We start from the raw sequence: 24,757 nt of genomic DNA on the forward strand, positions 1-24,757 counted from the left end.
GTATTCATGTGTGTGTATATATATATATATATATATATATATATATATATATATATATATATATATATATATATATATATATATATATGTGTGTGTGTGTGTGTGTGTGTATGCGTGTGTATTTACAAACACAATATATATATATATATATATATATATATATATATATATATATATATATATATATATATATATATATATATATATATATACATATATACATATATATATACATATATATATACATACATATATATATATATATATATATATATATATATATATATATATATATATATATATATATATTTTGACTCACCAATCAACGAATATCTCCGATCAAAATTCCCTCCACAGTTCGATGGATTCTGACCTGACCACACACATCGAACGTGCCGTGGGATTTATCCGACCAGCCTGCGCCGCCATCCTTCAAAAATAAACGTTTTTAAATCTTTGCCGGGGATTAAATCCTCCAATAAGAACGCTTCAGAGAAGTCGAGATAAAGAGGAAAATTTAATGTGAGGAATATTAAGAGACGTCTCAATGTCATATGTCTTGTGTCCTTACAGAGAGAGAGAGAGAGAGAGAGAGAGAGAGAGAGAGAGAGAGAGAGAGAGAGAGAGAGAGCCACAGCCACCACGCCCAGACCTCTCTAAATTTATTGTAACTTTCCTCCGTCCAGGCCTTACCACCCCCCCCCCCACCCTCTCCAACAACCCCTCTCACCCAACCCCGGAAAACCAACCCATTCCAGCACGTTGTGGCAGGAGTAGAAGCAGACGCTGGAACAACAGCAAAAGCAGGAACAACAACAGAAGCAGAAGCAGGAGGAGGAACAGCAGAAGCAGAAGCAGGAACAACAACCGAAACAGAAATAGCAACAGAAGCAGCAGAATGAACAGCAGAAGCAGCAGGAGGAACAGCAGAAGTAGCAGCAGGAGGAAGAGCAACAGCACAAGTAGAAGCAGGATGAACAGCAGAAGGAGAAGCAGAAACAGAAGCAGAAGGAGAAGCACAAATAGAAGCAAAAGCAGAAGCAGATGACAGCAGAAGGAGACGCAGGAACAGAAGCAGGAGCGACAGCAGAAACAAAACCAGGAACAACAGCAGCAGAAGGAACAGCAGAAGCAGAAGCAGGAACGACAGCAGAAGCAGAACCAGGAACAACAGAAGCAGAAGCAGGAGGAGAGGCAAAAACAGAAGCAGAAGCAGGAGGCTTTTCATCTCTCGCCCTCCCAAGAGAAGGAGGAGTGAGTCACCAGCCCAGCCCAGCCCCAGAACAATGGAGGTTGTGCGAAGTCGGACCCTTGTAATATTTTTTGGCTCTCCCCCGAACACAAAATAAACGACAGAGAGTAAATAAATAACAGAAATAAAATCAACAAACACAAAGGTCAAGGAAAAGGTTCTATCTCTCTGATTAGAAGTCAACAATTATATATTACACATATAATTCAAAAGGGAATTTTCTCGGGAATCAAAAAAAAAAAAAAACGCTGTCAAAATTATATGAAATTCAGAAAAGATTTTTCTCGGAATGAAAAAAAAATATATATATATATTCCTTACAAAATTATATCAATTTCAAAACAATTTTCTCGGGAATCCAAAAGATATAAAAAAAATATTATCCATAAAAATTATAAAAAATTCAAAGCAGAATTTCTCGGGAATCAAAAAAAAAAAATTATCCTTGCAAAATCAAAGTCATATATATAAAATTCAAAACAACCTTCTCGAGAACCCAAAATAAAAAGTGATCCTAACGAAATCAAAATTATATCAAATTAACACCAACACAATTCTCTACGCTGGGTGGGCGGGTTCCGTTCTCAGCTACCACTCTGTTGGTCGCGAGTTCGAATCTCCGACCGGCCAGTGAAGAACAAGAGGAATTTGTTTCTGGTGATAGAAATTCATTTCTCGGTATAATGTGGTTTCGGATTCCACAATAAGCTGTAAGGTCCCGTTGCTAGGTAACCAATTGGTTCTTAGCCATGTAAAAATAAATCTAATCGTTCGGGCCAGCCCTAGGAGAGCTGTTAATCAGCTCAGTGGTCTGGTTAAACTAAGATATACTTAAACTTCTCTACGAAATAAAAATTAAATATATTCTCACATACAACTATCGAAGTCAAGACAACATATGATCAATATAAAAAAATCAAAACAACACACAAACAAAAAAGAAACAACAAATGAGGCGAAACAACCCTATAGGAAGTCAAAACAGCACGGTCGTACCAGTCGGACCGAAGCCGACTTCCCTTTACCATTAAAAAAAATACATATCTAAATATATAAATATTTAAACAAATACATAAGACAGATAAAGCATTACCATTACGCGATCTAATCAAGGGGATGTTTCACGTTATTTCAAAAAAGCAAATAAGCAAAAATAAATCAATACATTAAATCCGACTCGACTTTCCCCAAGTCAAGGCATATATCCAGTCAAAACAATATAAATACATAAATAAAATAAAATAAATACAAGCATTAAATCAGACACAACTTTCTCCACCTAAAGGCATGTGGATAATATTTACCCATTACCTTCTGTTACTTCTTTCTAATGAACACCATAATATTAATATTAATACGTCTTTAGAACTTGGAATTTCAAGTCAATGGCACCTGTGGTGGGTTTGTTCCATATGAATAGGGTTCATCTTCTGAATAATAAATAATACTGACTTACTATAAGCAAACGGGATTACCCCGGTCGTTCGTCTCCTCATACACGAGAGAGAGAGAGAGAGAGAGAGAGAGAGAGAATCATGTGGTCCAAATTCATTCGGTATTCTTTGAAATTTCCAAAACTAAAAGAAATATACTGAAAACTTAGAGAGAGAGAGAGAGAGAGAGAGAGAGAGAGAGAGAGAGAGAGAGAGAGAGAGAGAGAGAGAGAGCATCGTGTGGCCCAAATTCATTCGGTATTCTTTGAAATTTCCAAAACTAAAAGAAATATACTGAAAACTTAGAGAGAGAGAGAGAGAAATTCTTTCAGTATTCTTTGAAATTTCCAGAACTATAAGAGAGTTTTGAGAGAGAGAGAGAGAGAGAGAGAGAGAGAGAGAGAGAGAGAGAGAGAGAGAGAGAGAGAGAGAGATCATGTGGTCCCAAATTCATTCGGTATTCTTTGAAATTTCCAAAACTAAAAGAAATATACTGAAAACTGTTTTGAGAGAGAGAGAGAGAGAGAGAGAGAGAGAGAGAGAGAGAGAGAGAGAGAGAGAGAGAGAGAGAGAGAGAGAGAGAGAGAGGGCAATTACAGCTGGTGCATGCCTCTGAAATATAAGACCAAGCCCTGGGTCCATGTACAAGATACCCGAGCACAGCAAGTGAATTTGGGGAATTTGGCAACATAAGCTCCCACTGGCGGGCATACATACATACGCCGTCCAAGTAAACACAAACCTACACATACAGTACATACACAAATGGTACACAAACACACGCGCACGCACACACACACATGGTATACAAACACACACACACACATAAATGGGACATAAACACGCACAATTTTTACACAAACATACACATGCATAAATGGTACACAAACACGCAAAAATGTTACACAAGCATACACACACAAACGGTACACAAACACGCACAATTTTTACACAAACATACACATGCATAAATGGTACACAAACACGCAAAAATGTTACACAAGCATACACACACAAATGGTACACAAACACGCACAATTGTTACACAAACATACACATGCATAAATGGTACACAAACACCCGCACAAACGGTACACAAACACAAAAATGATACACACAAACATAAATGTTACACACAAACACACAAACGAAACACAACCACACAGAAAAGAAATTAAGTCACCACAACGAACAAACCATGAACTGAACAACCACAAGAAACAAACACAGACATTCTTGAATACTCTGCGCAAGGAAGGAGAGAGAGAGAGAGAGAGAGAGAGAGAGAGAGAGAGAGAGAGAGAGAGAGAGAGAGAGAGAGAGAGAGAGAGAGAGAGAGAGAGATAATAATAATAATAATAAGAGTGGGTTGTCTACTCCTGACCCCATAAAACACAAAGGAAATAAGTACCCACGTTTGATCATTTATGGGGCAACTCATCACCGGAAAAGAGGAAAGTTGTTCAATTTTGAAGAATCGCAAAATAAAACTAAAACTATCTGACTTTCCCAGGGAAGAAGATCCGAGTTATATTTGATATATATGCTCTGTAAGTAATTCTTCCCTGACTTCAGTAAGTTGGATGTGGTCAGAATTGTTTACCAGGCCTTACTAAAATAAATATTACTCGTCAGAACAAATAAATATTACTCATAAGACAAATAAATATTGCTCGTCAAAAATACATATTACTCGTCAGAACAAATACATATTACTCATAAGACAAATATCACTCGTCAAAAATATATATATTACTCGTCAAAACAAATAAATATTATTACTCGTCAAAACATAGTTAATGCAGGAATTTAAATAAAAGGAGAAATAGTCAGCCGTTCCTATTTTAAATAGACAGACAGTTCCCTCCCACCAAAAAAAAAAAAAAAAAAAAAAAAAAAAAAAAAAAAAAAACGAACAAAGACAAAAATAATCCTTTACCAGTAAAGCCGAGAACAAAGACAATACAGGAAATAAATGACAACAAAGAAGCGCACACACAAAAAAAATTACTTTAACGTCAATTTCGGAGATAATGAGACGAACGCAAGCACAACATCACGTTGTTACAAATACCGAAATCAAAGGGATACCGCGAACGCTGAAAAAAAAAAACCTTATCAAAAATGCTGAAAACATAAACAAACAAAAACAAACACAATCCTCGATAACGAATGAAAACGAACAAAGACTGTTCTCCCCCCAGAAATAGAGAGAGAAGCGAGACGAGGCTTGATCCCAAGGACCCCCTACCCCACCCCCAAAACCCGGCCCCCAAATGCATTTCGACAATGCTCTACCCAAGGTCAAGATCGTCGCTGAGAGAGAGAGAGAGAGAGAGAGAGAGAGAGAGAGAGAGAGAGAGAGAGAGAGAGAGAGAGAGAGACTCCACCACCTCCTCCCCCGCCACTTAGGGCCAAAGTCGAGATATCCGTAATTAGGTTTATTTTTAAGGACATTTTTTTTTTATTTTAATGAATCCTCCACTTTCCGTAAGATAGTTTGCATTCGAAGGCTGCAAGGTTGTTCTTCAGCCCGTTGCCAAGTTGTTGCTGCTATTCTTTTTGTTTTTCCGGCTGAAATATCTCAAACATCTCACTTGAATACATACACATACGCACGCGCGCGCGCGCACGCATACGCATATACACACACGATACATATATATACATATATATATATATATATATATATATATATATATATATATATATATATATATATATACATATATATGCAGTGCATATACACGAGATATATATATATATATATATATATATATATATATATATATATATATATATATATATATATATATATATATATATACTGTATGTGTTGGAAAAAATGAATGAATCTGAGTTTAACAATGACACTGCACATACATTTATGTTCGTGAGTGTTCTATATTACCATTTGCCTTCAATCTTTACTGTTATAATAATAATAATAATAATAATAATAATAATAATAATAATAATAAATAATAATATATCTTAGTATGTAAAAAACATAACAGATTTCTTGAGGCAAAAATCAATAATGACAACTTGTCTAAACATAAAAAAAAATAAGTAGACAAAAAAAACTTAACACCATTAAAAGTCCTATCCCTTTATTTAAAAAAAAAAACAGCTACCCCCAAAAATAAATTATTCAAAATTCCTCAACAGAATATAAAAGCTACATTAACCAAAAAATCTCCACTGTGTATTTCATATTTTTCCTCTCTTGCCTCATCCCCGACAGGGTAAAGCGGCTCCATTCTAAGCCATCCGGAAGAGAGAGAGAGAGAGAGAGAGAGAGAGAGAGAGAGAGAGAGAGAGAGAGAAATATTAGCGCTGACGAGGAAAACTGGCTCCATTCTAAGCCATCCGGTAAAGATAAAACGAGAGAGAGAGAGAGAGAGAGAGAGAGAGAGAGAGAGAGAGAGAGAGAGAGAGAGAAGAGAGAAATATTAGCGCTGACGAGGAAAACTGGCTCCATTCTAAGCCATCCGGTAAAGATAAAACGAGAGAGAGAGAGAGAGAGAGAGAGAGAGAGAGAGAGAGAGAGAGAGAGAGAGAGAGAGAGAGAGAAATATTAGCGCTGACAATACGGGAAAGGGCTGGCACTGAAAGCGACCCCAGCATCTTGGCACTAGGCGGCGAGTTCTTTTCCGTCTTTTCCTGTCTCGAATATTTCAAAGTTGTCAAATACCTCGGGCCGTGACATCACGCTTATTTTACATACGAGAGAGAGAGAGAGAGAGAGAGAGAGAGAGAGAGAGAGAGAGAGAGAGAGAGAGAGAGAGAATCTCATTTGAATATTAATGATGAAAACACTGATGGCATTAACAAGAGATTACTGAAAACAATTTAAGCAGAATAGACCCACCAACAACAACAAAAAAATGTCATTATCTTCCCCTAAATACTAATGTAATTCCATTCTATGTTTGTCCGTATCTGCTAAAACCTTTCACAATCTAATGAAAAAAAAACAAGACTATTTTTTAAAATAAAAACACGAGTTACTTTTAAAAATAATAAAAAACACAAGTTATGTTCCTTCGGACCTAACCCACTAACAACACGCAGAGGATAGTATACCTACGCATACACACACCCTTAACACCTGCGTTTCTAATTCACGTTACTAAACGCTCAATGGCACCATTAATTGACATTAAGTGACAAGGATGGCTTCTGAGGTAGCCTCAGCCTTTCGGGTGTGATTCCTCTAATAATTGGGTAATACACTGTATCATCACTACATTCAGTAAAATCTATACTAAATTATTTAAAAATATGTCACCAAGAATATATTAATAACCGCCTACAGCAGTAATAATCAGGTACGTCAATTTCAAACCGTACGCGAAACCATCACCCATCAAACAGCAGAAAGCGCGCGAACGAACAACAAGAGCCCTCCCGATGACGTCACACCTGCCGCACAGTGTTACCAAATTTAGCATAATTTTATGCTTTTAGCATAATTTGGCCTAAGATTTGGGGTTTAGCATAAATTCTAGCATAATTAGATTTTTAGCATAATTCTAGCATAATTTGGCCCAAGATCTGGAGCTTAGCATAAATTCTAGCATAATCAGATTTTTTAGCATAATTCTAGCATACTTTCACAATATTTGAAGTACAATGCAGATAATTCCTGGATTTAGGCTATATTGACATTTAAAGTAATGTATTCTTAACTTAAATGAGTGTGTATGTGTATACAGTATATATATATATATATATATATATATATATATATATATATATATATATATATATATATATATATTCCGTTATATTGCATATAGCCTGTTACATAATAATACTTTGTAGGTCTGGCAACACTATTCGTAGACAGAACGCGTTCTTTTCCTGTCGTGGAATTGTTTATTAACACGCTGAGTCCCTCAGTTAGTCAGTTAGTGAGGTTGAGTCCCTGAAGGGTGAACAGTAACAATGCCATCTAATAAGAGGCCTAATAGTAGCGAATCAGAATCAGACACAGACAGTGAAAACGAAAAGCTAATTTCGGTGAAAAAGAAATTATATAGTCAAGGATTTCGGTCTGAGTGGTTAGCTGATAAGGAATTTAAAGACTGGTTAGTAAGAAACAAGAATGACAAAGCTTATTGCAAATGGTGCCACAGCAGTCTCCAACCCAAACTGAGTGTGTTGAAAAACCATGCACTGTCCAAAAAACACAAAGATTTAGAAAATGTTTCACGAGGTTGTAACAAGGTAAGATAATTTGCATAACTTATCACAAATAACAGCTCTACTCATACTGAACTAAAATTTTACTGAGAGACTAACCTATCCAACTATAGGAAAAGTCAAAGATGTAAATTGCCATTTCTTTTTATCTCTGTCAATTAGTGTGTTGTTTTCATTTTTGCATTTCTCATTTTTTTTCCAAGGTAACCAACTATTTATATTGATTTTTTATAGAATGGTGGGGATAAGCTGCAATTTTGACTTTCATAAATGTGAATAAAATTGATGTTATTGTTTTCAAACAGTACGGAACTGTCACTATAACAAAGTAGTTCACATTATATTGCAACTTAACTCTTACCATTTTCCAAGTGATTGAAAGCGTTTACTTATTTATTTTTTTAGCTTTACACAATTAAAGTAGTAGGCCTATGCTAAAGATGTAAAATATCTTCACATCAGAGGAAATCGTCTTTGGAGTTCTGGAGTAATTATATAATGCCTCTTAAATAATACACTTCACTCCTCAGTTATTTCATTACATATTTTCCTTCCTTTTTTTTATCTTGATTTTCTTCATGATATATATATATATATATATATATATATATATATATATATATATATATATATATATATATATATATATATATATATATATATATATATATATATATATATATATATAGATATATATATATATATATATATATATATATGTGTGTGTGTGTGTGTATGTATGTGTGTGTGTGTGTGTTGTATACATTTTTATCAAACATCTTAACTTAGAATTTTCCCTCCTTCCAGATATCAGTAATGTTTAAGGAACCCAGTAAAGTAACAGATGCCACCTCGTGCTGAAATCAAAATTACTGCATTTGCCGTAAAGCATCATTTGCCATATGCAGTGATGGATGATTTATCTGAATTATTGCCTACAGTATTCAATGACTCTGAAATTGCTAAGAGTTATGCGTGCAAACGAACAAAATCTGCTGCAATTGTGGAAAATGTCCTAGGTTTAAATTTTAAAGAAGAGCTGTTAGAAAAGATTCATGAATCTTGTTATTTCTCATTGATAATTGATGAATCGACTGACATAGGGTCAGAAACTGTGATGGCAATAGTAGTTAAGTATTTTGACTCAAATCAAGGTAAAGTGATAACACGACTTCTTGGATTACCGGTTTTAAAAGGTGAATCTGCTGAGAGCTTGTTTGAAGTGCTTTGTGAGGAATTGCAGTCATGTAAATTAGACTTGTCAAATTGTGTTGATTTGCAGCAGACACAACAAATGTTATGTTTGGTGCAAATAACAGCATTGTTACCAGGCTAAAGGAAAAGAACCCAAACATACTTACAGTTAAGTGTGTTTGTCATTCTATTTCCTGGCTGTTAGTCATTCCACAAAATTGTTGCCAAAAACTCTAGAACAAATATTACGTGAGTGTAACTCTTACTTTAGCCACTCTAGCAAAAGACTCCGAGAACTTAGAGAGTTTCAGGAATTTATGCAGGCTCAACATCAAAGAATTTTGAGGTTACATGATATTCGATGGCTCTCACTTAATGCCTGTGTATCTAGGTTGTTAGACCAATGGAAAGTTTTGCACATGTACTTTCAGTTAGCCCACACAGAAGACAGACTACTGTCTTCTGACTTCCTATACAATGAGTTGTCAAATCCATATACACATCTATATTTCCAGTTCATGGAGTATGTTCTGTCCCTGACTGATAAGATCAATATCATATTTCAAAGCTCTCACTCAACAGTTCACTGTGTAGTCAGAGACTGCTGTCATTTGTATGTACAGATTCTTGGCTGTTTCTTTAAACCCAGTACTCTCAAGCTACCAGTTAAAAGAGTGGTGCAGTTGGACCCTAAAAACCAGGATTACCATTTACCATCTTCTAGTATTTATGGAGGAGTTAAGTTTAGTAGGCTTCTTGAGAGTACTGCTAGTAAAAGGGACAGCCAGAACACAGCTCAAATGTTTGAGCGGCTTCTTTTGTTTGTAGTAGAACTGGCTGCTCAACTTCAAAAGCGCCTTCCTCTTAGTGACCCAACATTGACATCTATTTGTTCCTCCTTGACCCAAATGAAGTTGCACAAGGCAATAAACTGTCTATAGTAGATATTTCTGCAAAGTTTCCTGAATCATTGCAGCAGAAGAGGAGCAAGATCTGGATAATGAGTGGAGGTTGCTGGTAATGAGCGAGGAGGCAAATAATATTCTTTCTCAAAATGCCACTATGGATACTGAAATGTTCTGGTCAAAAATCGACCAAAGTGGTAAATATCCAAATTTGTCTAAATTGGCAAAAGCATTACTAACAATTCCTGTCAGTAATGCTGATTGCGAAAGAATATTTTCTTCTGTAAACTTGAAAAAAATGAAAAGAGAAACCGCCTTAAAAACGCCACTCTAACAAATGAGTTGATTGCTGGAGAAGGCATACATTATAACGAGGGGGTCATTAAATTTGAGCCCACTAAAGCAATGATAAATTCTATGAATAGAAATATGTACCCACAATGGCATAGTCAGTAAGGTGTTAGTGTATAGGCCTACATATGTTTTCCTTTATAAGTAAAGTATGTTTTTTTTTTTCATTTTCTTTATATCGTCAGTAAAGTGTGAATGTATACATATTATGTTTTCCTTCATAAGTAAAGTATTTTTTTTCTTTATATAAGTATCAAAATGTTAATTATGTTTGAACAGATTTTCACGCATTGTGCAGGTAGTTAATTGCATATGTGAAATATGAAAGAAAAATTATATTTTATTTCAATTTTCTAACAAGTTTTCATCAAATATATCCAATTACTAAATCAAAACAGTCACATTCGTATCATTTCACCTAATATAAACACTGAAAAAGTCCATTATGTTATTTTAACTCAAATGTATTATGGAAATGTTTAATGCAATAATAATAATTAGTCAGCATAATTCTAGCATTATATCATACCATATTTAGCATAAATTCTTGCTTTTTAGCATATATTTTTCATCCGACTAGCATAATTTAGCAAAAATTTGTTGGTAACACTGCTGCCGCAGCTCTCACCCAATCCATAAAGAGACGCGCGATTAACATCCCACCACTTTACTTACCTGTATTGAAAAAGTCGTCGGGCGTCCGGCCGGCAGCCATCAGCCACTTCAGCCAGTCAATGGTGTCCAAGTTCTTGATGCGCATGGCTGGGTTTAGCAATAAATCCAGCAGCTCGGGCAACACCTGGGAAAAAGGAAAGAGAAACGAGAATTAATCACACGTTCGTTATGCTACCGACGGTTGGAAACATTCGGTCTAATGGTGTCCCGAGTCTAATTCTTACTCTTAGTGCTACTGTGTAAGCGTCTAACCCCTTGCACCTCTCTCCACCCACGCTACTGCCCCTCTCTGGTCCTCTCACTCATGAGATATCACCCCGGGCCACTGGCCTCCAAATCATTAATTCTGCAACGATTTACAGACATAATAAAGATACACACTTTACGCATCTATAACTAATCCCAACATAAATTCAGCAGAGTTCGGCACTGTGTAAAATCTCCCGACCACTTAGGCTTATCTTCCAAGAAGGCAGCGCAGTATAAAACGTTCAAAATATTTATGCACCATTCCGAGAAGTGTTACCGTATCACTGGTAATCATTTTTCCCCGTTTTATCTGATGACGTCAGAGACCTTTTGGAAACTTACCAAGTTTAAGCTGGTGGTAAAAATGTTAAAACCTTTTTCTCTTTGCTTCTAGCTGTGATAAATACGCGTGGGAAAGGTTTACAAAGATTGTACCATATAGATTTCTTCACAGGGAAATCTGGGTCCTTAAAAGGAAACTTGTGTACTGGACGGCTTATATTTTTATTTTTTCTTTATTTTTAACATAAATGGATCTTTACTGTATGACAAAAGCAAGCTAAAAAAAAAAAAAAGGTCCCTGATCGCCTACCATTTTCTACGTACCCTAAGCTTGTCATTTCCTATATTTCAAAATAAGCCTAACCCTTTTCACGTCTTGCCCCAGATGGGGAAAAGCTGATGATGAGTTTACAGTTAAATTTCAATTAACGAAAAGATCAACCACCTTCTCCAGTAATAATACACTATAAATACCAAGTTATAATTTCTATCCCACCCAGAGCAAGAAAAATGGCATTTTCAGTACAGCAGTACATCAAATCCAGTACCGGAGCTAGTGAGACCAATGAAGAATTTCAGGTGCTCCAAGAACACAAGACAGCGCCAACCCATCTCAGCAGGTTTATTTATTCAATGCCATCGACCAAGAATCAAATTTAATCAAAGAAACGTCTATCACTTATCTCAACATTGGCCTTGATCAGCCAGATCTGGTTGGTACTAGGAAAAGTGACTGGCAAAAAGTGCCACACATCTATGAGGGCAAGGGTGCGATGAGGCAAGCCACTTCAAACTGCAAAACTTGCTGCTTTAGAAGGCTACAGCATTCAGTACAACACTCAGATTCATCCAGACTTCTTCAAATGAATGGTATGCACAACAGAAAAATGTAAGATACACCATACATACAGAATCCTACTCAATTTGGCTCTTCTCAACATTACAAATCATTAAAACGTCCTATCATTATTACTTGAATTGTGTTATATAGTTCCAATAAAAATCTGGCCAGTGTAAAACATGGTAGCCTATGCTGGTTAAAAGCATTAGACTTATGTACCCTACAGGCATCATTTTTAAGCTCACTAAAAATAAAAATCTTGATGAAAATAGAATCCACTACAGCTCATTGCGTCAGTATTTTTTTTTTATCAAAATGACTTGTCTTTTGAGATGATAGAGATATCTCTGCTGTGAGATATACCACATATTCACTCTCGAACTCATTTATCTCCAAGCAATTAAGAGACAGGAGGTGCTGCCTTCATTTCCAAATAAAGTAAAAAAAAAAAATGGTGACAAAAAAATGTCTTACTGCGCTGATATGACCTGAGCCTTTTTACTTAGTAAGGTATAAGAAAAGTAAGTCAAAACTCTTTAACTTTCACAAACCAATTGACTGGACAAATCTAAAATGGTAAAGACTGACAAAATTCCCTTAAAAAAAAAAAAAAATATCGCAGAGTGGCCCTAAATCTATTACTCTTAATTTGGGATGATAGCACAAGTTGCATGAAGTCACAATGTCATTCTACTCGAGTTCAGGCTGTGATTTCAACTGTGATACAAAGGCCCTCTAACAAAAAGATTGCTTGTGACCATGTTCTTTCAAGAGACATCATAGCTTCAGTTTCACACAGGTTTGAAGGAACTGCTAACCTGCCTAGTACAGTGTCTTGAGACAGATAGGCTAATACTATTACTGACTTTAGTTATGTAAATTACATTGATTTTACTGTTGTTGAATAATGTAACCATCTAATTTGATGTGTGAGAGAGAGAGAGAGAGAGAGAGAGAGAGAGAGAGAGAGAGAGAGAGAGAGAGAGAGAGAGAGAGAGAGAGAGAGACTGCACCCTTACAGGCAATGGATTATTAGAAATAAAAAAAGACACACGCCATGAATTATTAAATGTAAAACAAGAATCCATTTCTTAAAACAGTAATTCATGATACTTTGAAACTTACAAATATGAATAGAATGTGATGCAGTAACTGTACAAATACAATATATAAGGCAATCTTTCAGTAACCTAAGTTAGGGAAAGCAATCCTAGGATGCATCCTTGTATTTTAATTTATAAATTACAGAGTTATAGCATAACCCTCATGCCAGGTACGGACGTAAGTTGTGTTAGGCTAGATAAGGTCAGGATGCCCTTAAATTCAGTACAAGAAGTTAGTTTATGGAACTCTGCTGACCTGATGACATCTGTCCTATGCAGTATCACATCATAGATCTAATAACTTTAACCAAAATCATCAGACCACAAGGAGCGGTGGATTTGAACCAAGATCCTGCATGTGCATTAAGACATTTTTCATGTCAGTATCATTTTTCCACTGTAGCACTTTAAAATTAGCAAGCAGTAGCTACATTCCCCACAATTTTTGGGTATTGTCCCATGATACTTTCAAATTTGTTTGTGTTGGCTAATAGTAGCAACTAAAATGCAAACGTTTTGGCAATTTATGAAAGGGCATGACATTTAACAAACAAAATACAGTGTGCGGGAAAAGAAATCTCAACAAGCATTAACTGGGCTATCAAACTAAAAAAAAATTCATACAGCATTAGAAAAGATAAGATTGTGGGAGCAGATTAACCGCTTATTTTCACATTTCCCTGCATTAAATTTAGGGGCCAAGCAAATTTCAACAAGAAGTCTACAGTATATTAATTTTCTGCAGGCTATGAAGTAGTTTTGTAAAAAGATTGCCAAAACTACTCTAGCATATTTTGGCTGATGAAGTTCTAGAGATAAGTCCAGCTAAGCGCAGCCTACATCAAATGGACTTTCCTAAACCAAATCTCCAGATTATTACCCTTTACAAAGAAACAGAATAAATGACCAACATTGGTAATAGTCTACTGGACATAAAACTTTGCGAAAATAAATACCACCCATGAAAGCTGAATACTGTAACCATGGAAATTCAAGTACTCTACCCAGTTCTCAGCAAATTCTACAGCTTACAATTCATTCCACTGTCACCCACTTGAGTATTGTGGCATTTTTCTTTCTTCTATAGCACAACAATGATGCACAATAAACTAAACCCTTAACTTACTCAACAGTACCTGTGAATCGTAACATTTTTCAAATTCTACTTCCCAGAGACTGCTTGGAGATCTCATTATCACTATTACAATTCATAACAGGTTCAGATTATGTGGAACACTATAAAAGACCATTACATCTTAAAACAGGCTTTCAAAATAACTATACTTTTAAAATGGGTGCTCTACAATAATTTTATTGTGATTGTAATAAACAACGGTCCTATAACTATAGCCCATACAGGCACATGCTCAAAAAGTGCAATGATTTCCCTGAAAACTGCTCTGTTGTCAAGTCTCGCCTTTTTTTTTTTTAAAGATATACAATGGTTATCAATAACACACTTGGTAAGGAGATAACGTTTTCAGCATTTTATCTCTATCGCTGATACCAACTTGGCAAGTTGTAGAACTGATATTACTTTGATTCACTGTGTGTGAGAGAGAGAGAGAGAGAGAGAGAGAGAGAGAGAGAGAGAGAGAGAGAGAGAGAGAGAGAGCAAAATGATTCAAAAGAACTAATATAATGATTCAGCAGGGAAACAAAAATAACTAATGAAAACAAAAAGTACCTTCAATTTTTTTTAATATCCTGTACATGTCTGAACCCCAAAAAATCCTTCTTTCCAGAACAGCAATCACTCCCTGCTTCCCTCATCATTAAAAAAATAAAAAAAATAAAATTTAAATCTTGCATTCTGATAACAGTTCAGACGAATGTTGATAGATCATCTCACACTAGGCTAAGACTGTATGGTAAGAATTACTATATACCCTTCATTAAAAGATACGCCAGTTAAAAAAATTTTGTGATGGTGTAGTCTGCAGTAATGTTTTTACCAATATCTCATTAAGGATATATGATTTTAAATGCAGTATGGAATTCTTAAGTAAACTCTATATAATAGTCTTAAGATGGGTAAAGTATCAGATGATGCCAATTTTTGCTAAGGCTTACATTACAAGATGGTCCGTGGAAATTTACAATGTCAATAAGCAAAGAGTGGATTTAGGACGCGATTTCACCATGCAAAATCAACTTGTCCCTCACTCGTAAGGAGGTTTCCTATTACTTTACTAGACTTGTTAACTGCTTGCAATCTGTTCTGACATTACTCTGACAGATGGTGCTGGTGTGCATTCCTTCAGCAAGCAAGGGAGAAGCACAAATAAAATAAGAACAAAAACTATGTTTAGATGAAGGATATACATCTCTTAAGGTATAAATAACCTAAATGAGCAGTTACCTACATACAATGTGCTTATATTTTAATTAAAGGTATTCCTTGTCATGTTTGTTATGTTTATCATCATGCCCGATAGCAGAATAAACTACCTTTTTATCTTTTCTGTTTCGGAATGATAAGGCTTCTGATGAACCTAACTGAAAAAGACGTTTTACCTGGCAAAATAATTTCATCATACAATATATTTCACTTTATTTACATTAGTTTCGTGCTACGTGTTCTTACTCTATTTGCTACCATGATTGTAATACCCAGTATTATAATCATACGTCATCTGCATTTTCTTTTATCATCTACAATTTTATCCTCCAATCAAACATCTACAATTATCTGGTACTCTTTGTCTACACCCTCACGAAACCTGAAATGTACTGGTCCAATACAATACTGAGACACACCAATGCAAGATGTGGGCCTATATATTTACTTCAGGGAAATTACAATTAGATACTCACAAGAACTACTCACATCCTTAAAAAACAAAATGGCAACAATATCATACATGGTCTAATTTAAAACAAAAAAGTAATAAGGTATAGAGTACTACAGAGTCATCATTGTAATTAATATTCCTAACCAATAATGAAAGCTTGCACAACAAAGGCATCTCCAACGAATCAAATTTCAAACAAAATTAATATAAAAAGCTGGTAGACAGATAATTACATATGACAGGTGTATAACAGCACTACTGTGTAATACTCTATGTAAGGAGTTACTGCTTGACCGCATATAAAATGTAAACATAAAGCCACAAAAGATTTATTTTCTGCATGACACAAATAAAGAAGTGTAATCCACAGTGTGAAAAACAAAAAGTACGGGAAAAGCCAATCATGAGAGCAAATATTTATGAAAGCCTACACATACTTATAATAAACTACAGTATATGTTATCAGTCGGTGTTGCAACGTTTAAGAGTTATGCAATACAAATCTATATGCAACCAATAAATGTGGCGATGTTTATGACCGATATGTTGCAAGAGCACTGTGGTCCAGTTTAGCTTTTCCATCCCATGAAAGTCAGAATCTTACTGGACTTGAGTGTATGGGAACGTAGACCCCAATGTTTGTAAAATCTATTCATTACCCAATCCCTAAGTTATCTGTGTTTTCTTAAATTACCTAGACAGGTTCATTTTGTAAATGGTTGGAGAAACGTTAATATTAACATCCTCCATCTGCTAAATATGGGCATATTACCTCTTCCCCTGGCAGTTACTGCCCAATTCCCATAACATCCTTATCTAATTGTTTTGAATATCTGTGGGAATGCCTATGCCAAAATTTAATATCTGTTCTCTAGTTTCCCGTCCAGTTTTCATGTTTAAGTAGTTCAAATGTTGGAAACTCAGAAATTCAAGCTTGGTGTAAAAGCCTTTTTCTTTATGCCTGGGCAGGCTCATATGAGCCATTTCACAATTTATTTTTTTTATCTTATGGTATATATCTGATTTGTTTTGTCATTATTCTTTCACTGCTCATTCTATACTTAATTTTTTTTCCATACTGGGCTCTTATTCATATAAGAGACCTTCTTCTTGGACCATCATAAATTTTTTACTAAAGCTGTAATTTGGCTAATACTAGCAAAAACAATAATAATAATAATAATAATATATACAACTGACAACCAACTTGGATGACAGGGCACAGCTATCAATCACCTAAATATACAAACATAAAAATATTAATGGGAATGAAAGCAGAAACTTAATACGTTTGGCTCAAAATATCCACAACTGTCCGGTCACTGTGAAAGAAAGTGAAATTAGAGAGGGACAAGAAACTCCCAGAAATAAAACTCAAGAATTAAGGTGACTAGCTTAGTGAGAGGAGGAAAAAATATGGTATGCCTATTGTAAGCTACTACAGGTGTATGGCTTCAGAGAGAAAAACGAAAGACAATAACCCCTTGGAAAGTTCATTTAGGTGCAATGCTCCACATACATTCAGGCAGTGGAAAGTGTAAAACAAGTTTTCGGGAATAATAAAATTTAGCCCCTACGGCACAGTTTAAAGCTCTACGGTAAGTGGCCATCTGAAATATATTTGTAGTATATACAAGAGTATGTTTGCAATTTTGCAATACAGCAATATGACAAGGTATAAGTTGGGAATCTCACACAATGGTATGCCAGCTGGTTTGAAAGGTTGAAGATGATGTGCAAATGGTTTATATGAGCTAGCCATCTCACTAGAACTTTTCAAATACTATTTGAAACTATAACTATACACTATATTCAATTTAATACTATAATTATTAACTATATTCAATTTGAAACCATAAACTGCACCAAGATCTCTTCCAAGAGTGCCAAAAGTCAGCATCCTAGAACCAACACTATGCACACAATGTGGCATTAATTAACATCTACTATACAAATGTGGATCATTATGATAAATTTTTCTTTGAAGACAGTTTTAGCTGATTATAGACAACACTAAAGAAGATATAACCAATGGACTGAAAGAATTTGATAAACAGAAAAAGACAAGCTAAATGTAGGTAAGTCTGAGCGTATATCGACAGGGATAAGAAGAAATTTTAAAACCCACAATATTAAAACAGTATAAACAAATTTGGTACAAATAGTAAATACACAAGTAAGGAAATTTGTACTGACTGAAAAACATCTAAAAATTATAAATACTGAATGTTGTGAAAATAAGATCTGTAGCCTTTATAAAGAATTACAGGTGCCTAAACACTGACAAATTGAAAATGGCTGTACAAAACTAATGGAAATGCTATAGCCTATATGTAATCAAAACACCTGTAATGGTGTCTTTCAAACTTGCCATTATTTCAGACACATTTGTAACAATGACGGTCCCGGTTTTGTAAGTTACTAAGAATAAGACTCTTTGCGAGGCTAACATTTGATTTTACAGAAACTAGGCTTTGTTAATTTATATAAATTTTGGTATATATTACTATGGCTGCTTTGGAAAAAGATCCTCGCACTACAAAATTTTACAAGCTAATGAAGCACTCGCCGCAATTCTAACCTCTACGAGCTCATTAAGAATGCAAAATATGTTTTGCATGTTTCATATCTGACAACAAATGGTATCCAACCAAGAACTGTGGTTGTGGAATGTCATCCTCTTAAAAGTGACAATACTGTAACCATAAAATATTCCATAATTTATTGATATATAAAAACTGCACCAGATTTCTACTTGCTCTAGACAAATACATATGTAATGATAAGGTTAAATATACAATATATACTGTATATGGTTACAGTTTTCACACAAAATAATTTTATATCAAATTGTTAAATGGTTTCTGCATGATTCAAATACTGCACTGTTCCCAGATTCCAAAGAGCCATAAATTTTTAAATCCGAACAGAAATAAAAATGTTAATCATATCACTGTGATGAAAAGGATTCCTAAAAATGTGATATGGCCATCATTCCTGTAAGAAAATCTCTCAAATACTTCTACCATTCCATAAGACTCACACAAAATCCAGTTCTATAAAAATTGGGTAAAACTGACGACTGCTGCCACGCCCCTCTTGTTCAGTAACTACCAGTACACGTGCAAAATGAGTGCCGTGTTTAACACTAGCCTCTCGGGATGAACATAAAAACACAGGCCTAAACAAGACTTAAACATTAACAAAGGGCGGTAAATATTCCGGTCAGGGGATGGAATACAATATAGAATTTTGGCCAAAGGCCGAGCACTGGGACCTATTAAGTCGTTCAGCACTGAAAGGGAAACACAGTAGAAAGGTTTGAAAGGCGTAACAGGAGGAAAACGGTCACAGTTGCAACATGAAATTGTTAGGAGAGGGTGGATAGCAAGATGGAGGAAAGAGAATATGAATGGAAGAGGTACAGAAAAAGGAATGAAAAGGGTTTCAGCTAGGGACCTAAGGGAATGCTGCAAAGAACCTGAAGTAATGCCTACCGTATACCACGTGAGGTGCACTGATGGCACTAGACTCCCCCCCGCCCCCCGGGGTCGGTGACTGGAAGAAATCAGTCTGCAGTAATAGCCTCCAGTTTTACCAAAAATCAAATGCTAAACCTGTGTTCTTTTTAGGACAAAATAATGAAAAAGCCAAAACATGGCTACTATAAAATCTTAGCAAATAATACTCACCTTTGCCGGCGTTCCCTGCGAGTCCTGGGAAGACATCGCCCGCAAGCACTCATCGCGCAGATACCTGGCCGCGATAGCGCTTCCCCTTCTTCAGCAGGAGCTGAGCCGTCAAGACATCAGCCTGGCTGGAGGGCTCGGAGCTGCTCGAGCTACGGGGGCTGGGGCTTCCCTCACTGTGATCTTGATCGTCCATATTTTCAATATGTCAGGACAACTTCATTAACCAAACATGACCTCGCCCATGTTACGGTCAAACACTGTCACTAAAACCACTCTGTATTTTCACGCACTTCACTCTTTAGTTTGCTTCGAACGAGTTGCTGCGAGTAACTGCGCCTAACGCTGCACAATATCAAGTGAAAGAGCTGCACTTTTACTTTTTTTGTTTAAAAATCTATTATTGCATATGAAAATATTTAAAGAATACACCAGTAAAATAACATCACACAAATTGGCATGCCTGACTGCTTTCAAAGCACTTCACGTACCCCAAAATTCCAGATCTTTTTTTATAATAATTATGCCTCCAAGACATACGAATAAAAAATTACCATTGTAATTGTTCAAACTTTCTTGTCAACATGATTTTCATCACAAAATTCCATTTGCCGTCACTGATTTCACTCTATGACCATTTTTCAAATAAACAATTTAGAATATACGGCCGGGTAAACCATGGTATGACAATGCCTAAACTATATACTTGGATAAAACATACTATATAAAATACCTGGTATATAACAAATACTAAAAGACAAGAACAGCAATCTTGTCTCTGATACTGTCCTACAAAATCATATTAAGATGATACCAAATCTAATATTATAAAAAGAAAACTATTCATCTAAGGAAAACCTGAATTGACTCTGTGTATATCCGACAGAAAATAATTCCTGTAATCAAGTAAGTGTCTGGTATTTTAAAAAGCACAAAATCATCACCATCAACAACTTCTCAACATTTCTATTTCCTCCATAAGGACCGTAAGTTTGTCACTGCTAATTAAAAAGAAAAATAATCTTAAAATGTCAACTTTCCCAATTTAACTCTCAACAATAATACTAACAAGTAAACAATTACCAATAAATTGACCAATTTACAATATGAAAATAGCAAACGTTGGTTTTAATAACGTAAAATTTAATTTACCATACTCAGCCTAAAAGGTAAACTAACGACCATTCTATTATTTTTGACAATGAATTTCCAATAATATTTTATAAAAGTATTCAACCTATGGCCAGAAAAGTTTCCCATTGCATAAAACTAAATCTCTGACCTTTGCTATACAAAAATATTAGCCAATGATGATGTTCCCGACTCCATTAACGAATGAACAACCATTTCAATGTTTCGAAATTCTATACTCTACCTTCCTCATGCAGGTGTTCCCCTAAAACTCGTCATCATAGGCACAGTACCTGGATTCCCATTAATTCTAGGCTAAACTACTTATATGTCAAACTTACATCGTTAACCAGACTGCAGAGTAACCCGCTTTAAAAATTTAGTTTTGTATGCAAGAAATGGAAAGTAAGACCATGGTGAACTATAACTATATAAACCATTAACAAACATCTACATCTCATCTATAATCTGGAATGATAACCAACCTTTTTTTATTTTTTTTTTTTTTGAGTTGATGGTAAACATCAACAGCCCATAGCAATGAAATTCTATTTTGCTTCCAATTGGTTAATGCACTGTAGTAGTGGAAAACACATAACAAAATCTGCTGTAGATTTTTAATTACTGTACATTAATAGATGATCTTGAATATCCTGAAACATTAGCTTGGCTTGGTTAATGCACTGTAGTAGTGGAAAACACATAACAAAATCTGCTGTAGATTTTTAATTACTGTACATTAATAGATGATCTTGAATATCCTGAAACATTAGCTTGGCATCATTTATGGTATAATTTTGCTACCTAGGTTGAAGAGACCATAATAAATAGCAAGTTAATATAAAAAGCTCATAAAAATGTTAACAGTCTCGATTCTGCAAATCACAATTGGCTTTGATTACACTGGCAAAGTTATTATTTACTATTCACTCATGAAAAACCTTATATTTCTGTAAAAATGCAGGAGGGAATGAAATAATGATTAAGGTTACACACGAGGTTGAAATGAAACTGAATGTAACATCAACAAGCCTAACCTAACCTATTGGGATTAGGATCACGGGCTACGAAACCTCAGATAATAATCTTATCTCTTTTTAACTTTTCTGAAAACAGCATACATTCAATAGCCTATGTGCTGAGCGACCAAGAAGAATTAATTTTGCCTGGCTCAAGCTAACTTATAGGCCTCACCTACACCAGGATACGGTCGAAGTTCCCAAATCAATAGGCTACGCCTAAGTGAACATTACACCTGCACTAACACCCAAATGTAATTTACCTTTGGGTACCGTTGCAAATCATGCAACGATGCTACTGCCTATCGAAATTCCAGCCTACCCCAGCCTAGCCTGACGTCTAGGGGCCTAAAAAAGGTTAGGCAGACCGCAGAGCCTCACACTCGACGACGATCGACACCTCCAACTCACTCACCCACCAGCCTGAACTCGGCCCAAAACGGCAGAACCTCGGGATCACCTCCACCAAGGCACCTCCACCACAAGCAACGACAATGACTCATCGTAATTCGCCATTTTATCGATCGTATCTCGCACACATACCCTCCGAACAAATCAATAGGGATACGTTTCCACTTATTTACACGGGAGGGACCTGCACCAGAGCCGGGCAAAATGGATAAATGACGACGGGGAACGGCGGTTTTTTTTTTTTGTTCTCGTAGGTTGGTAGAAGGGTAAGGTGGGTGGGTGGGCCGTTGTAAGGACTCGGGGGAATGTAGTTTCCACTTATTTACAGGGGGAGATATCAGCACCCGCGCCGGGCAAAATGGACAAATGACAAGGTGGGGGGCGATGTGTTTTTTTTTCGTAGGTAGGTGGGTGGGAAGGTGGGTGTGTGGGTCGTTGTATGGGCCCGAGAGATTGGGGGAGGAGGTTGGTGGGTCTAGTACTACTACTACTTAGGGCAATGATCCCACCCACCTTCCTCCTCTTCTTCTTCTTCCTTTTCTTCCCTTTAGCTCACCATATCGATTGCAATAAACAAGGCCGTCGTGCATCAATCACCCGCGGATGCACGGCAGCCGTGTGCGGAATGCACGTGGGGTGGAATGCCCCAAAAGCACGAGAGAGGTCATTGTCGAGTGACACATCACTACGAAATAAGGAGGAGGAGGAGGTGGTGTCGGGGGAGGTGTGAGGGAGGATGAGGGGGAGGGAGAGAGGGGGGGGACTGTCATCCTCGTCCTAAGGAATGGTCAAGATCACGTCAGCCGATGTGATGATGATGAAGAAGAAGAAGTGATGCAGGTGTCGAATGCCGTCGATGGCGGACGACCATTCCACTTCGAGCGGGCGCGCCACGCACTTATGTGTCGCACTCGACGGGATTTCCTTCGTCAGTGCCTTTCGGGGACCGAAAAACAACGGCGAAATTCACCACACACGGGAGGTTTACCTCTACTCGGAACTCGGCAGAGATTTGACTACCCACAATCCCTTGCGCATCGCCTCAAGTGAACGTCGACATCCGCTCGACTTGTTATGAAACGGGAATGTGTCGTTTCTTTGGCCTTTCCAGCCCGGATTTCATTCATAATTACAGTAAGAACTATGGAAATTTGAAGATTGAGACTTGTTTTAGTGAATTCGCGACAACTTACAGTGTCCGTAGATATTACGCGGCAGTTTTGAAATAAAATCCGGCTGACATTCCATTCGCGCTACCGAACAATGCCTGTTTCTCTCTTTCTCAATGGAAAATTTCGTTGACTAATGTTCCTGAAAGCTTGGACTACATAATAATAGTCTCAACAGGCTGAAAAATATCTTAAAGGCGTTTAAAAACTATAAAAATAAAACAATTGTGCTTTTCCGTTGAAAAAATGAATAAATCACAATCTACGGCGGTTTTACACCAAGTTTAAGTTACAGCCATGTTCACTATACAGTACTTTGTACATTGTAGTTGGTTATCTTTACAAAGACTTTAAGTTTAATGAACTGAAACTGAAGACAAGGACTGGGGACATTGTGGCATTAAGTAGTTTTAACTAAACAGTCGTGTAATCACAAAAATCCTGTCACGAATGTGCAGCCTAGCAGGCCAAGAGCAAATTCAGTTACTAACAAACCTTCTAGCCATAGGCTGAAAAGTGAAACGAGAATGGCGGAATGCAATGATTATCGTAGACAAATCATCGATAATGAAAGGGACAGGTTTAGTTAATAGCCATCGAAAAACAACTGAATATCAAATAAAAATGTCTAGGTTGGAAATAGAGTAAAGTGTTGCATGACATGGCGCAATTATCTTTTGGGGGGTGGCCTTTCTGTCCTCATAACTGTTAGATAATTCCTATAGTTTTCTTGTATAACCTTTTCTTCTAGGTATTCACTGTTTCAGTGAAGGGAATGTCTTTAGTTTCACCCTGTATCTCCCTAATTTATATTTCTATTTATGTATCAATCTAGTGCTTTATCTTTTTTCTCATAACTGACCTCTTCTTTCTATATTTAATATTATATCTTCTGTAATTTCTTTCTAATGAACACCACATTCTTTGGAAGCTTGAATCTCAAATCAATGGCCCCTGTAGGCTTATTCTATATGAATAGGGGTTTATACTCTGAATAATAATAATAATAATAATAATAATAATAATAATAATAATAATAATAATAAT

General features: G+C 36.1%; 1 protein-coding gene across 1 annotated transcript in view; it reads right to left on the bottom strand.

The window, feature by feature from the left end:
• The window catches only part of Ubr3 (Ubr3 ubiquitin ligase), a 183,316-nt gene extending 163,002 nt beyond the window's left edge, over window positions 1–20,314 (bottom strand). The window contains 3 exon segments of the mRNA XM_067090268.1: window positions 11,022–11,145; window positions 19,984–20,055; window positions 20,057–20,314. Coding sequence (XP_066946369.1) covers window positions 11,022–11,145; window positions 19,984–20,055; window positions 20,057–20,176 — 316 coding nt within the window. The 5' untranslated portion in view covers window positions 20,177–20,314.
• Between the last annotated feature and the right edge of the window lie 4,443 nt (window positions 20,315–24,757).

Source organism: Macrobrachium rosenbergii, chromosome 47 (genome assembly GCF_040412425.1).
Source record: "Macrobrachium rosenbergii isolate ZJJX-2024 chromosome 47, ASM4041242v1, whole genome shotgun sequence".
Classification (NCBI taxonomy): domain Eukaryota; kingdom Metazoa; phylum Arthropoda; class Malacostraca; order Decapoda; family Palaemonidae; genus Macrobrachium; species Macrobrachium rosenbergii.